A 15,291-nucleotide genomic window follows, 5' to 3' on the forward strand; every position below is an offset into this window, starting at 1 on the left:
AGCGTGTTCATATCTTTCATGTTACGGTTAAAACTTAGAACCTCATTTTGAGCGAACGTTACAAACACGAGACAAAATAATATTTTCGAAAACAAATCGCAATCTTATCAGCAAGGTTTCATTGATTCCTGTTAGATTTAACCGGTACCAAACCGCGGCAGGCAGCTAAGAACAGCGACATATTTGCCACGGTTAGCACAAGTGGCGGTGATATATTCAGGTCGTGCCGCCATGTGTTTGTTTAGATATCAGTGTGAATAGCAGCCCTGTTTCAGACACGGCCGGCCTGCCGGCGTTTCCGGCACGGGCACGATAATGAGACGTTGATTGACGGCACATGTGGTTCACATCTGAACAGTTTCAAAGAAAGAATTTATCGACAATGCTGACACCCCTCTGTGTGAAAGGTCAGATCAGTGGTCGCGACCTCAATCGTCCTTATACATGCAAAGGTCAAAAGCTGAGGTCCACTTTCACACTGAAAGGGGTGTCCATCGGCGGTCTAAATGCATCATTTTGACGCACTAAAACACACATACTAAAAAACCGAAACAACGTGCACCATCTACAGCCCAACAGCAAAACGTATACCAACTCCCAGACATATCCGTCCACCCAAACGCGAGAAACGGGTGCGAACGCAATTTTCGTCTTCCCTCACAAAACCTCCGCGCTCGGGATGTACATCCCTACCCGGAGGTAACAAAATAACACAGGTTTTTGCCCTGAAATAGGTCAGGCTGTCAACTCAGTACATGTAGTCTATTCCATAGGGACCTCATCAATCAAACCCGGGTAGGCGTGCTGCCTGACCAGTGTTTTACATTAAACCGGCACCATCTGTTTTCCCTCAAAATTCAAAAGTTCTGCTGCAGTACCAAGGTCAGTCACCATGAGGCCCATATTTGACCTTGACCTTCAGCTTCCTAAGACCTACCAGCATATCAAATATCATAACAATCCATAAAGGCGTTCTGAAGTTATGCTGACTACAAATGTGCGAAAACACACATACACACACACACACACATACACACACACACACACACACACACACGCCAAAAACAATACCTCCATTTTTCATGGAGGTAATAAACAAACAAACCGTTGTTGTGACAGGAGCAGACAGTGACGTCAGGAGAGGCAAGTGTTGCTGCGCCGGCATCGTCAGTAGCCAGGAACTCAATAGTCACATTTGTGGTGTCTGTAGGAGTCCATCTGGTTATAGAGATGATATAGTTTAACTTCTTTTGTGGCTTTGATACTTCTAATTAAGTCCTGTACTAAGTGTTTGTGTAGGGTTACAAGTTAGAATATGCTATAGTAGAGGGTTACTGACCCACCCTGAGATGTATACAGCATCATAATTATAATACATTGTCGGTTTCTATAACAGCTCAATAAATGACCACGCTGGATTATGCCCTTTTCATCATCAAAGTTTTACGTGTTCAAAACAGTTACCCGTGGAACAAAACACGTATTCGGGGGTCAGTATATTGGATATTTATAATGAACTGGGTTATTGGGGAAATGGAGCTGTCTGATTGTTCAATGTAATTTTGCTATGTGATAAATAAATATGTGTTAATCATGATGATAACTTGAGAACAATGGCTCAAAATAGCCATTTTTAGTAGGCGTGGTAGTGATGCCGACAAAAATATATTATTATTAATATGCATAAATTATCATTTTACAAGAATATATCTTCAAAATATCAAGGTTCACATGTACATGTAAACTAAACTCTTATTTTCTAGACATTCAAAAAGACCTCAGAAACTGCTCTATACTACCGTAATGGTAACCTTAGATTCATACTCACGTGTAGTAGTTTGTAGCGTTGATAGTTCCCGGTGTCCCATCCTGTAGTGAGATGGTGACGGTCCCGTCATCCGTAGCCTCCAGCTGCAGGCCGAACTCCTGTCCGACCGTCACACGAACCTCCGATGTCACATTAAACTCAGGCGGGGTGTTGTCTGTCAGAAAAAGAGTCTGATTAATGACTTAGAAATCATAAGGTTGTGTGGCGTAAGTTAATGGCAGAGCATTTGGCGCAGCAACAAGAGGTCCTGGGTTCAAATCCTGCAAAGTCACCAACCTTGTGCCCTTTGGAAAGGCACTAAACACAACTTTTCTCACTTTGCTCAGATCAAAATGAGTATGCCAGAAGGCATGAAAGGAAAAAGAACCAAACCAGAAAACGCACAGGAAAACAGCTACTCAAGCTTAGATTTTGAAAATTGTCACTGACAGACATTTCGAGTAGTATTTACTACTTTTTGTTAGTCAATGATGAAAAGGATACAGAGTAGGTGCAGCTTGAAAACATCTAACAGTTCTCAAAATCTATTCAATTTCTTGTCATTGAATAACCTTTTTCTTGTGTATCTAACACTGGTCACTTCAATTTTGGAATGTCACTTTCCGAATTTGCAGACGGCCATGTTGAAATCCCTGATTTTCAACTTTGCCATTTCTGCAGGTAAAGTAAATTTTTACATACCATTTGAAAGATCATGTTATCCTCAGTACCAGGTTATTTTTTTATGGTCAAAACATACATATTTGTCAAGATATTTCACTTTAAAAATTGCAATCCCGTCGGTGTACAAGCCACACCGACGGGATCAGAAGCCCACCCCGGTCGGTAGTAAACTCTACCCCGTCGGGGTGGAAAACCACCCCGCACCCAGACCGCATCCAATTATCCTCATGAACACCCCATGAAAACCACTGAATTAATGAGAATTCACATCTTCACACCAGTGTAATTAGCAAGTTTGTGTGATAATTCACGAGAAGTCTGGGCTCAAAGGTTACCCCGACGGGGTTGAACAGCCCCGTTGGTGTGTTGAACAGCCCCGTCGGTGTGTCAGCTAGGATGAACAGGCTGGGCTAATGGCCTAAGCCTTCAGACCAGACTGAAAGTAATTTCCCAATGAAGTTTAAAAGATTAACATTAAACTTGCTTCTAGGTTGATGGCGGTTTATACACAGTTTATTATATCACTTCATTATTGTAGTTCTGTGTGTATTCCTGCAGTTTTTCTAGACTCTATTTTCCAGGATTATGAAAGAACATTGTCTTCAAAGATACAAATGAGTCATGGATATCTCTGACATGGCAGGAATGGATATGATTGACCAGTCAACCTGCTCCACATGAGTGCCATATATATGTACATGACGTGTACAATCCTGTACATGTGTAGGTCCTAACAAGGAGGTTAAAAATCTAGTCTTTGTCCACCAATACCTAGCTCACTGTAGGATGAATTCTAGCAAGGAGGTTATAACCTCTAACCTGGCTAACACTAAGAATAGAGTTTGGACATGGCTAAAAATTTAATAAACGTTGATAACAACTTTTCAAACTCCATGGATAAACTCATCTATCATTAGCAGAATACCCCAGGGCTCAAAATATTTTTCACTGCATACCTGAACTGGTGCAGTAAACATTTAACCTGCACCAGACAAAGAAGAAAAATTTTGCTTGCACTTTGGCCACACCAAGTTAATTTATTGGTTAACGGATTCACCGCTTCATTTTTTTCTGATTTGCAAATAAAAATAAAAATTCAAAATCAACTGCAAAATGCTCATATTTTGCCCTGAACAGTTGAAAACAGTCCTTTCCTTACTACTTGTTACAGTCATTCCATCTTTCAATGCAATGGTATCATTAAAAGTTCAAAATGATTGTTTAAATTTTGAACCAGCCTGGTGTGCGGACTGCATGGCTCCTATCGTACCATTTTGGGCCATAATAGGAAGCCTAGGCCTGTTTTTATTTTTATTTTTTTTCCGCCCGCTCCGTTATTTTTCTAGAAAATCCGATAACCAAGAAATTAAATAGGTGTGGCCTTACTCAGACTTTGAGAAGTATGCATCATAATAAAATCTGTAACCATTGCTATTATTTTTTTATACTTCATAGGTGCTAACAGTCAATGCAGCAAACAAAAATACACATACTACTACATGTATCTATAAACCCATGGCCAAGTGCAATGTTAGGTGCCAGATAGCAGAAAATCTGACTGGATGAAGGGCCAAATAGTCAATTACAATGTTCTTTAGTTTTCACATGGGCTATCTTCCTGGCTTTTCCTGGGTGACCCAGTACAAGCTGCCGAGATACTACCAGTAATTTGGCATGTAACACACTCCCTTATAGGATAATTTGTATCAAGTTGATAATTGGACAGTGACATTTGCATGTCAAGAACAATAGCTGACCTAGTTTTAACCCGCATAACAATTGTACCTGGAGCAGAATAATTACCGGATGGGTACTGTTGGACAGAAATAGAGGATTGTATAATTCCTTGCTTTGAAAGCAGGCTCAAGTTGTGAATATTAGGCTTCTTGCTTATCTACTTAGTCTAAGTATTTAGGCTCATATTTATATATATTTAGTCTAGTATTTTGTTGCCAAAACTGGAAATAATCTGGAACAACTTTCCAATATTTCAATCATATTTCAACTTCACAGTCAAAAACATGGCCGCCAACACAAGAATAATTTGCCCCAATATGGACGGACCAAAACAAAGACTGAATATAAGCAAATTCCAGGTTTATCCATTTGTTTGGCATTTTGATTAATGTCATGTGAATAGTGCTTACAATAGCGAATAGGTAAACTTTAACCATGTTGGCTAGATTCTAAGGAATATTTTAGCCACTGTTTAAAGATTTTAATGACTGAATTATTAGCATGAGCCAGGTTTGGAAACCAGTACTAGTTGTATATAAATTTCATGCATTGGATACTTGTTAATAATGCATCCTGGTATGTACAAGTAGTTGCATTTACCAGGCACATCAGAGAGGTCTATCTACCTAGCACAACTGTTGAGCATGTAGTGGGCAAATTTAGTGACTTAAATAAGCTAACATTCCCCCCCCCCCACTTTTTGAACCCTCTGTCCCTACTGTCTCAAAAGTCTATGGGATTCTGATTGCTTTGCCACTGAAATTCCTTCTTCTTCCCTGAAAATTTGCTAAAATCAAAATCAACCCACTCAAAGTTGTAGTTTTCTGGGTGAGTCGACAGGTTGAAACTGACCAGGCACAATCTAATAACAGCTGGATATCTGACTTGCAATAAACCTTCTTGGTCAGGATACTGTCCTTTATTTCTTATCTCCAACCCAAGGAAAATTGGACCCTCTCTGGCCGATGGATACTGCCTGGCCAATTTCATATTTCTTTTTGCCACCTTAGGATCTGCTTGGAGCTAGTACTTCATTTCCAGTCACCACAGTTCTCTGAACAAAAACAAAGGTCTCAACTCTCAAGCCAACCCAAGCCAGTGCACATTACGTAAATTGGGGGTAATTGGCACGTCAACGTGAAGTTGGAACTGCACACCTGAGGCAAACTCTTTGAAAGGACAGTAATGGTGTCCTCCCTATTAAATTTCATTTTATACCTTCTTGCATAGAAATACTAGTACATTTGTATATCATTGCTGTGGTTGTAATGTAGAAAATACTCCAGGGTCTGTAGAAAAGAAAGTTATCGGAGAAGGGCAAAATCACTTTTTTCTTCAAACATCACACCCACCGACCTATAATCTCCAAGCAGATCCTACTGTGACAAGGCTGTCAGCTTTGTCACAGTATAGGATCTGCTTGGAGATCCTACAGCAAATGGAACCAAGGACCTTGATGGAACAGACCATGCTACAAAATGTCCCCACCCACCCAAAGTGTCGTTTCTCCCCATTTACAGAAGTACATTTTGACCGTAGTAGTTATACAGTAGACAAAAACACATCATTCAAGTATTTCTCCAGCCATGAAATATGAATGTAGGATGTACTCAGTAGACTATTTTGTAGGGCACCAATGGCCGCTTGTGTGTCTACCTATTATTATAAGTGGCTGCAAAGAGCTTTCATTAAAATTGATGAAAGCTCCTTTCGCTGTAAAAAGTCTCAATAAGTAAACAATGCAGCCAATTAACTTGTCTCAGACAGAACAATGGGACAAAATACACACGATGTCAAGTTTCTCAGCAAGTCACACCAAGCTTTTTAAAGCTCCTTGGTTTAAAGATTTCATGACATCCTCACAAAAATACTCTGCACCTGGTGGTACCAAGGTTCAAAATTAATGTATGTTCCAACTTCCTAGTTTCTCAACATATTTCTTATCATGATGCCTCCAAATATCTGAGAAGAATAGTGAGTCCTGATTTGCACTGCTTGCAGTGTGTATTTTGAATGACAGACATTATAACAAAGGGCCTCCTTCCACTCAGACAAAGGAGGTAAAAGAGAGAACCTCCCTTTTTTGTGACAATTATCAGAGATTGCTCCCATTCTTGACCAGCTAAGGCATTTTGCTCATTATATGACACGATTATGACCATATGAAAATTTGTGGGCAATATTCACAAGAACGACTGACTGTTTTCAGCTGCTAAGGCCACACCAATTTAATTTCTTGGTTAACGGATTCGCCTCTTCATTTTTTTCTGATTTGCAAATAAAAATAAAAATTCAGAATCAACTGCAAAATGCTCATATTATGCCCTGAACAGTTAAAAACAGTCCTTTTCATCCTACTTGTTACAGTTATTCCATCTTTCAATGCAATCTATCATTAAAAGTTCAAAATTCATTGTTTAAATTTTGAACCAGCCTGGTGTGTTGACTTCATGGCTCCTATCGTACCATTTTGGGCCATAATAGGATGCCTAGGCCTGTTTTTATTTTTATTTTTTTTTTCGCCCGCCCGCTCCATTATTTTTCTGGAAAAATCCGTTAACCAAGAAATTAAATTGGTGTGGCCTAAGCCATTAATTTCGATCCCCGAATATTGTGGCCAGTGTAATAGCAATTGAGGAACTTGATCAATTTATTTGCAAGACCTGTGTGTTCTACATCTCAATTCTTACAAATAGACTGAAGGAAATAAATTTAAGTATTATTTTATATGGCCTCCTTCAGTCAATATTGATCATGTCGGTAAAATTCTATTAGACATTAGCTTTGGAGTAGTGAGTATGTGTTTGTAAGCTCTCTGGAATCTTTCTTTTTTGTGACCCTTATAGTTGGCTGAAAGGGGCAGATAGAAGAGTGTGGATTGTGCTCTCTATGCTTATTCTTTGTCCTGATAATGTCGATTTTGCACATCAATTGGATTGGATGACTGTCTGAGCTCACCCCGACGGGATCAGAGCTCACCCCGATCGGGGTAAACTTGCCCCGTCGGTGTGTATAGACTGATCAATTTACACCTTTCCTGGCTTTGTTTTGGGATTTTGCACCTCTTTGACCAGAACTCCCACCCCGTCGGGGTGACATTACCCCGTCGGGTTTAGTGATTATGACAGTGTCACCCCGACGGGGTGAGTACCTTACACCGACGGGGTGAGTACTTTACACCGACGGTCCTGTGATTTGGTCCTGACGGGGTAGCTGCTAGCCCTGTCGGGGTGCTGAAAAACCCGTCGGTCTGCTTGCATTTTCTATAAATGATATCTAAAGTTATGAATACTGCAGAACAATAATTTTCATATCACTATACTCCTTACATCAAGACCTGCGCACTGATGTGAAACTTGAATGCAAAATGTAAATTTTTACTTGACATTCCAAATGGCCAGTGACTTTCCTAAATTGAGATGACCAGTGTTATCTCATTACCTGAGTGTCAATTCTTATTTATTTTAATAATAAGGTAACATAGAATTAATGGTATTCAAGACTTGGAATTATTGCATTTAGTAAAATTCGTACATCTTCACTAATTACCAATTTGAATCACTATGGGTACTTAAAGTTTTGACTAGGACATGATGATACCTCAAGTAAACACAAAATTATATTGTAACAGTTCATTAAGACTAATGATAAATCTACTGAAATGTGTGACTAGATATCTAGCAATAGAGCTTGATAGTGAAACACTTAATGAATATGGAAAAACCTACCCAGAGCAGCGTTGCTGCTGGCAACCGCCTCCAGTGCAGCAGCCGCTGCAGCTCCAACCGCCTCGTTCCCGGTCAGCGCGATGTCAAACAGACATTCCTTAGCAGTGGCACTGCCACAAACCTGTCAATCAATCAACCAATCAAAAAATAAACCAATCAAACAAAAAATTTCTCATGCTGTTATAATACATAATCTTTTGAGTACTATAAATTGTACGATTTAACCTACTAGCCTATATGCAATGATTACCAACAATATCATTGACATGCAGTTATACCTACAGCACAAATTGATGATATGATATGAATCTTTATTGCATGTTCTTGCCCAGATGGGCTAAATGCACAAGAGGGTACATGTATGCAGTATGCAAAATATATTAAGTATTGCATACTGGAACGCTATATTCTAATGGTAATTGCTAGGAATTTATACATTATAACAATACTATATACTACCTATCATCTACTGTTAGTTGCCCTTTCTTCTCTCTTTTTGAAACATTTGGAAATATAATGAAAGACTAAAAAGGATTCAATTTGCCATCAATCAATCAATTAAACAATATTTTTGGAAGAACAGGCTGTGGCGGTAATGCTATAATATCATAATTTTACATTTGTAATGGACTATGCTGACTGTACAATGTACCAGTTCCATAGTACCAAGGCACCAATAACACAATTCATTTAATTTGATTATATTTTGAATCGAGAAATCATAACTCATAATCACAATCACAAAGATGTACCTAAATATGAAAGCAATGAGGACTTATGAATCAAAGTTGTTAGCATTAAAATTCTTTTCTTTTCTTGAGAAAAGCAGCCCAAAATCAGGTAATTTTAAACATAGTACTGAAAGTTTTTCACCTCGATAGCTCTCAACTTGTCTGCCTCAGTAGCAAACATGGTGTCAAGGTCAAAGAACAGAGGTTGAAAGGTCAGGTTGCCGTAGGTTGCAGCGGTCTGACCCGCGGGGTAAACGCTGAACAGCGAGATGTCGGCCGGATCTGTGGTCAGCTCAGCTGCAGCGTAGTTTGGTAATGCCCCTGGGAGAAAGGGAAAAAAAAACTTCTTAAAAAATTTCTCTTTTTTCTACACCAAATAATCAATTGATGCTTCACCCTATCTGGTACACAGAAGGATACATTCCATAAATTGTTGTTATGTCCAGCTACCATATCTGCCTGCGTACGTAGGCCAATCTCTGTACACTTTGTTTCATAAGCGAGACCATATCATCAATACATAACCATGTTGTAACTCAGGTACTTTATGGATAGTAGCTTGTAGTAAGAAATGTAATCAAAATAAGGTACATGTAGTTTAGTTTTGTAGTATTGTTGTCTTACTGCCACACATGGTACCATGTAGGATTATGGAGCAATAAAGTTCATTCATTTATTCATGCTTGGATTTGCCCACTTCATTTTTTTTTTCGCAAAAAAAAAGTATTCTTTGTCACAGTTATCTATCAATGCACTGGTTTAAATTAACTTTCTAAATTTATTGTTTGAACTTAACATGTACAAAATAATAATGTATATAAGTTAGCCAGGTATGTTACCTTGATGATTAAGATTGTAGTATTTGGAGCTATGATAGGATGCCTAGGCCTGTTTTTTTTTGCCCCGTCACCATATTTTCTTCTACAATATCCAAGAACCAACAAATCAACTTGGTATAGCCTTACTTAGACAAAGGATTATGATTTAATTCAGGTCTTTACAAATATTGGGGCTTTTTCGGAAACCTGTAGGGACTTGTTCTTTGAAAAGGGCTCTGTCCCTAGTGCTGAAATGTTGCTTGTAGTAAATACGTTTCAATGGAAAGCTATGCTACAAACTTACAGCTTTTGATAAAAAATTGCTCAGTTTTGAATGTATATCTTAGAGAAAATTTAATATATAAAGTTATGAATGTTCAGTGATTTTCAGTTTCTGTATGTGCCTTGGTGCATGCGAAATGGATAATACTATTAGATTGTTTTCCATAGATCCAAAATCCTTAGTGTTATCCAAACAAACAAACAAAGTTATTTACAGGCCTGTCCCCATGGAAACGTCTCTGCCTCCGCTGGGTTTGTTGCATTGCTAATGGCAACCGCAGTTCCATTCGGCCAATAGAATTCGTCGGTGTTGTCGCTGTTGAAGTTACCCAGCATGCCCTTGATGTGACCCTTCAGGTCAGGGGTCATGGAGACGGCATAGGTCAGCATGTTCAGACCAGCATCAACCTGAGGGAGGGAGGGAGGGAATGAATTATCTTTTTTTTCTAATCACTTGTGTACGTTATAGTTGTCTATTACATAGCAGCATACATAATAAAGTGCTGCACATCAATGTGTGTCATGTATGTACTTGTATGTATTTATTTTATGTCATTCTTTAGAGATGGAGGGAAAAAAAGGTGAAAGGGAATGAATCAATGATCAAGTTGAATTAGTTTATGTATGAATAAGTAAATGTATGAATAAATGGTTTGTGGTAAAAGTATTCTAAGCCTTTTGGCTAAAGTTACAGTATTATAGTGCATGTAACAGTTAAAAGGAAACACGATCTTACAAACAAATTGTTGGAAATAATTGATACAAGCCAATCTTCAATTGCATAATCTTATCGGCATGCAATGGGGGAAACTGGATTTTCAAAGACAGTTAATTTTCTGGTCAATATTTTAAGTTGAATCAACTCTACCCCAAAACCTGTGAGTGATAGTGGAATAATTTTGAATTCTGCATAACATTCTGTAAAACCATCAAAATCATTATCATGAAAGTTCATCTGTGTTGGTAGTTACATGACATAAAGTTAAAACATTGAACCGCGGCGAGGGTTGACATCGTCTACCAGATACCTTTGACCCAGTGTTGACGTCACACTTCAAAGAAGCCACGTGACAAGCTTCACTGGGTCAGTCTACTGAGGAAGACCAGAGTGACTGGTCGAAAGCTCTAGGTGAGAGAATTTTTGTGTTGGACCAAAAGTTTTAACTTTAAACATCAAAATCATTGTTTACCTGTCAATCTACCTTCAAAGTCAGTCCTATTTTGACTGAGAGGAGTCTATCCATATGTCTAGTACAAGATTTATAAATAAATATGTGTCAGGCATACACACCTGTACAGAGATTCCGGAGGTGAAGATGACCTTTACCCCAGTCACAGCACCACTGGAGGAATCTGGGGGACAACAGAAGTACAAACTTCAAATTAGCACATAAGTTTGTCTGAAATAATATAGAGAATTATTATTTTCTCAGAAATGTTGTCTTTATACCACACCTTATTGGTTCTTGGATAATTACAGAGGAAGGTTGGAGTGGGTACAAAATAAGAGTGAAAAAAGAAGAAACAGACATCATGTGTACAGGTAACACTGTCAAGTACATTGTATTACTAAGTATAATTTATAGTGCTTTTCTCAAAGACACAAAACAGGTGTAAAGATCCTTTTCAAGGACACAACATGAGATAGTGTAAAGTGTCTTTCTCAAGGACACAATTATGTTGGGGTACAACATTAAATTCAAACCCAGAACCTTTAGATAGTAAGTCAACAATCCTACTCTAGATCATCACTGGGAGTACCTAGGTTACAAGTCTGAAGAAAGCAGACAGATCATTCTACTACATAACAGTCCTCCTATAATCAGTACACCACAGTCAGGAAACACAATGATTATCGTACCTGTGATCAGCTGGAATTCCCCATCGCTGAACTGACTGCTGCTGCCGCTGGCGATGTCAGACAGCGCGATCTGTGTGCTGTCCACATACACGTCCAGACTAGAGCCTGTGCTGTCCAGGTACAGCTGTACACTGGCACTGCCCTGCTGGACAGCAATGGCGCTGAAAAATAAAGAAAAAAACAATATGCAATTACTGAAATTCTATAGTCTGCAAATGATTTTTATCAGACTGGTAAATGACTGTACAGAAACTTCTTCTAACATTTTTACCGACTGGTTCTAGCCATCTTTGTGTTGCAGCTAGACTGTGACATCCTTGGTCCTGAACAAAGAACTTTCAAATTGTTGTATATCATACAGTGTTTTAAATATATTCTGAGATTAATATACATTGTAGTATTACATTATCAGATAGCCAGATGATGTTGACAAATCAGAAGTTACATTTCATATTGGTTATGACTTTTTTAATGACTTATATAACCTTTTATGTAAATGTTTGTATAAGCATGTCTGCAGTTTACTGTGCCCACTATGATTTTCAATTTTGATGTTAGCCTTGCAGCAGAATTTTGCCCATTCCAGATGACATATTTTCCGACCAAGCATTTGGAAAGTACAGATGAGATGTTAATACAACCAGTCCTTATATGAGACGTACTGCCAAAGTGCTATGCACAATACATTTACGAATTTTGCGCAGGTGTAGTATATTTTGCCGAAGTGTATAATTATACCAGTGGTGATTAAATCTTTTACGTTGTGGTGTTCACATCCCATAACACTGCAACCAATTGGCATCGACCATTCTGTTAGAACAACATAAGATCGACCAACTTTTTTTAAAAGCTGTCTTGTTTGTACACTACACACTCAGTGCTTACCTAAATACTGTAGCCAGTGGTGTTTTCCCCTCCTCTACATCAGCTAGCGCAGTCCTGCCCTGCATGAGGAAACCCCGGGGGGCGCTATCGGTGGTGTTGGCCATGAGGTACTCCCCGTAACCGTTGAACGAGTAGGACAGTCCGTCCAAGGTCGTCAGGTGAGGGTCACCTGCTCCTGCACCTGAAGGAAGACAGAAGAAAGGTGTCTTAAGTTTTCATGTTTACTAAAGGAAAACATATTTTTTTATTCTGTTTCCTCTTCTTCTCTTCTCAAAACCAATAAGGTCAATGACCTGGACCAGATGTCTGTCACCATGGTAACTGGTGTTGGCTTACATCATGTTGCAATTTTACAGCATGAGAGATTTAGACTCCTGTCTGACCATATAAAAATGATATACATGTAATTATCTTTCTTTAATGTGTTCAGGAAGACTTATCGCCTTCAGACATTTTTCAAAGTATTCCTGGGGGACAACCCGGACAACGAAATAACATTTAATATTATAATAACATATAATGAAAGTCAAACAAAAGCAAAAATAAGCCAGCAGAAACGTAAGTAACAAAATACAATTAAAATGAAATTATAAGGCATCCTAAGTGATCCCAAGGCAGCAAGGCTAAAAAGAAGAATTCCGGATGAGGAAATCTGTCAGATGTTGACATTTACTGCCATTTCTTAGGACTTTTTTGTCATCATTTCATACTTGAAAAGGGTTGAAGTAGCCAAAAAATAAGATACGTGAAGCATCTCTTGATTTTCTGGATACCATCCATAAGTACCAAGAACCAGCCTAGAATTATACAAAACAAGCAACTAGGGGGCCCAAACTCACGTCACTTCTGCAGCACAAGAGCTACCTGCCATCCAAATTTCGTGACCCTAGCATGTCTGGATCATGAGATATCAAAACCGGAAGTTCAGCTGCAGTACCATGACAAGCCGCCAGGGGGCCCAAAATCTAATCAGTTCGAGCTCTCATCAATACCTACCCATCTACCAAATATCAAGATAATCCATCTAAGCTTTCTCGAGTTATGCTGTTGACAGACACACACACACACACACACAGCCAGGAAAACATAACCTTCTCCAATTCTTGGCGAAGGTAACAAGCAGCCATTTATTTAACACTGTAGTAGAAAGGCGAATACAAAATAAATCATTACACGATTAAATGAATAATATTATTCAGTATATTGAAGAGATAACTGCTTTTTCCCGTCTTGAACAATAAGAAAATAAGTTGTCATGAACTATACAACTGTTACAGTGACATCACATTTTGCCACAGACATCAGTATGCTATGGGATAGAATTGACTTGAATGTGTATAACTTTCAAAATAAACAAACAAACGAGCTTACTGATCTTGGGTGGCTCATAACCAGCGTTGTGTTGCATGGGCCGCTTGCTGAGGTACATCCGACAGTAGGAGCTGCCCGTATCCTGGCAACAGTGTTGCCGGGGTAACACATCTGAGTCCTGGTACTCCTGAGTGTTCTGTAGTCAGCAAAATAATCATTATTAAATCTATCATAATAATTAATTGTAACAGTTGATAACCAAGAAATGAAAAGAGACCCTCAATCAAGTCCACAATCAAGATCATTCTCATACCAGATAGGAAAAAAATCATGGCTCTGATTTCCTTTTATCCACTTTAACAAACAACAATATTATCAAGCACTTATTAAACAGTAAATATTATAGAATGTCAAAATCTTAAGTACAAGTTTGTCGGGCTGATAACCAAAAAAACAAACAATGCTATTTCTTTTCTGAATCATGGCAGATGGTGTGTGTATAAAAAAAGCTGGTGTGTCATTTTGTGTGTCGAGTCTTTGCTAAGTCAGCGGTAGTTTTGTCATTTGTTAGTTGAAGAAAACGACTATTAAACAGTATGTTTGAGAAATGCTCCAAAACAATAAGTTTGTAAACTATTCTAAGACTTACTGTGGTGTATCAGTCCAGATTGGTCAGGGTTAGAGATTTGTATTCTGTCAGTTTGATAAATTCTAAACAAGACTTACCGCTACGTCGATGAAGGTTAACATCCAGGTAATACAATACGCCAAAAAGCAGTTACTCAAGCAACTGGATATGATTTTGAAAACGTCAGACGTTTCAGCTAGTATCCACTAGCTTTTGTCAGTGACTTACAGACTAGAGGGGAAATGCAGGTTTATAAGGTTTATAAGGTGTATAAACCTGCATTTCCCCTCTAGTCTGTCAGTCACTGACAAAAGCTAGTGGATACTAGCTGAAACGTCTGACGTTTTCAAAATCATATCCAGTTGCTTGAGTAACTGCTTTTTGGCATATGTATTGCCTTTTTAAGTTTTCCACTAACAAGAAATGAGAGATTTCAGACTTCCAAAAAATATGCAATCCTCGCAGCTTCCTGAAATCTTTAAGTTCAACCCCATTTCCTCTATTTGACCTTTTGACATCCCGTCATTCTGGCAATCATCTCCCACCCATGTGCTGTCAACCTAAACAGTCCGTACAAACGTCACACAAACAAACACACAGCTCAGACACCCAAAAAATACTTCCAGTACCCAGAAGTAAAAAACACACCGAAAAGTTTGTAATACAACAAGTAAACTTTATGGTAAAAATCTGAATTTACAGCCATTTCAAAATACTATTGGTTATACCGAACACCTTAGAAAATTTCATTTACTTTTACTGCCTTTTAGATTGATACACACACTGTAGAGAAAAATGTCACAAAAACTTTCCGTCGAT

At 38.6% G+C, this 15,291-nt stretch overlaps 1 protein-coding gene across 1 annotated transcript in view; it reads right to left on the reverse strand.

The window, feature by feature from the left end:
- LOC109465122 overlaps positions 1 to 15,291 on the reverse strand; it is a 126,557-nt gene that overhangs the window by 19,121 nt on the left and 92,145 nt on the right. Inside the window, exons 79-87 of the mRNA XM_019762263.1 lie at positions 13,905 to 14,040; positions 12,534 to 12,714; positions 11,649 to 11,809; positions 11,079 to 11,140; positions 10,003 to 10,195; positions 8,830 to 9,008; positions 7,957 to 8,077; positions 1,829 to 1,982; positions 1,106 to 1,218 (exon numbers count right to left, since the gene is read on the reverse strand). Coding sequence (XP_019617822.1) covers positions 1,106 to 1,218; positions 1,829 to 1,982; positions 7,957 to 8,077; positions 8,830 to 9,008; positions 10,003 to 10,195; positions 11,079 to 11,140; positions 11,649 to 11,809; positions 12,534 to 12,714; positions 13,905 to 14,040 — 1,300 coding nt within the window. The remainder of the gene's footprint in view (positions 1 to 1,105; positions 1,219 to 1,828; positions 1,983 to 7,956; positions 8,078 to 8,829; positions 9,009 to 10,002; positions 10,196 to 11,078; positions 11,141 to 11,648; positions 11,810 to 12,533; positions 12,715 to 13,904; positions 14,041 to 15,291) is intronic.

Source organism: Branchiostoma belcheri, unplaced genomic scaffold, assembly GCF_001625305.1.
Source record: "Branchiostoma belcheri isolate BF01 breed outbred unplaced genomic scaffold, Haploidv18h27 scaffold149, whole genome shotgun sequence".
NCBI lineage: Eukaryota > Metazoa > Chordata > Leptocardii > Amphioxiformes > Branchiostomatidae > Branchiostoma > Branchiostoma belcheri.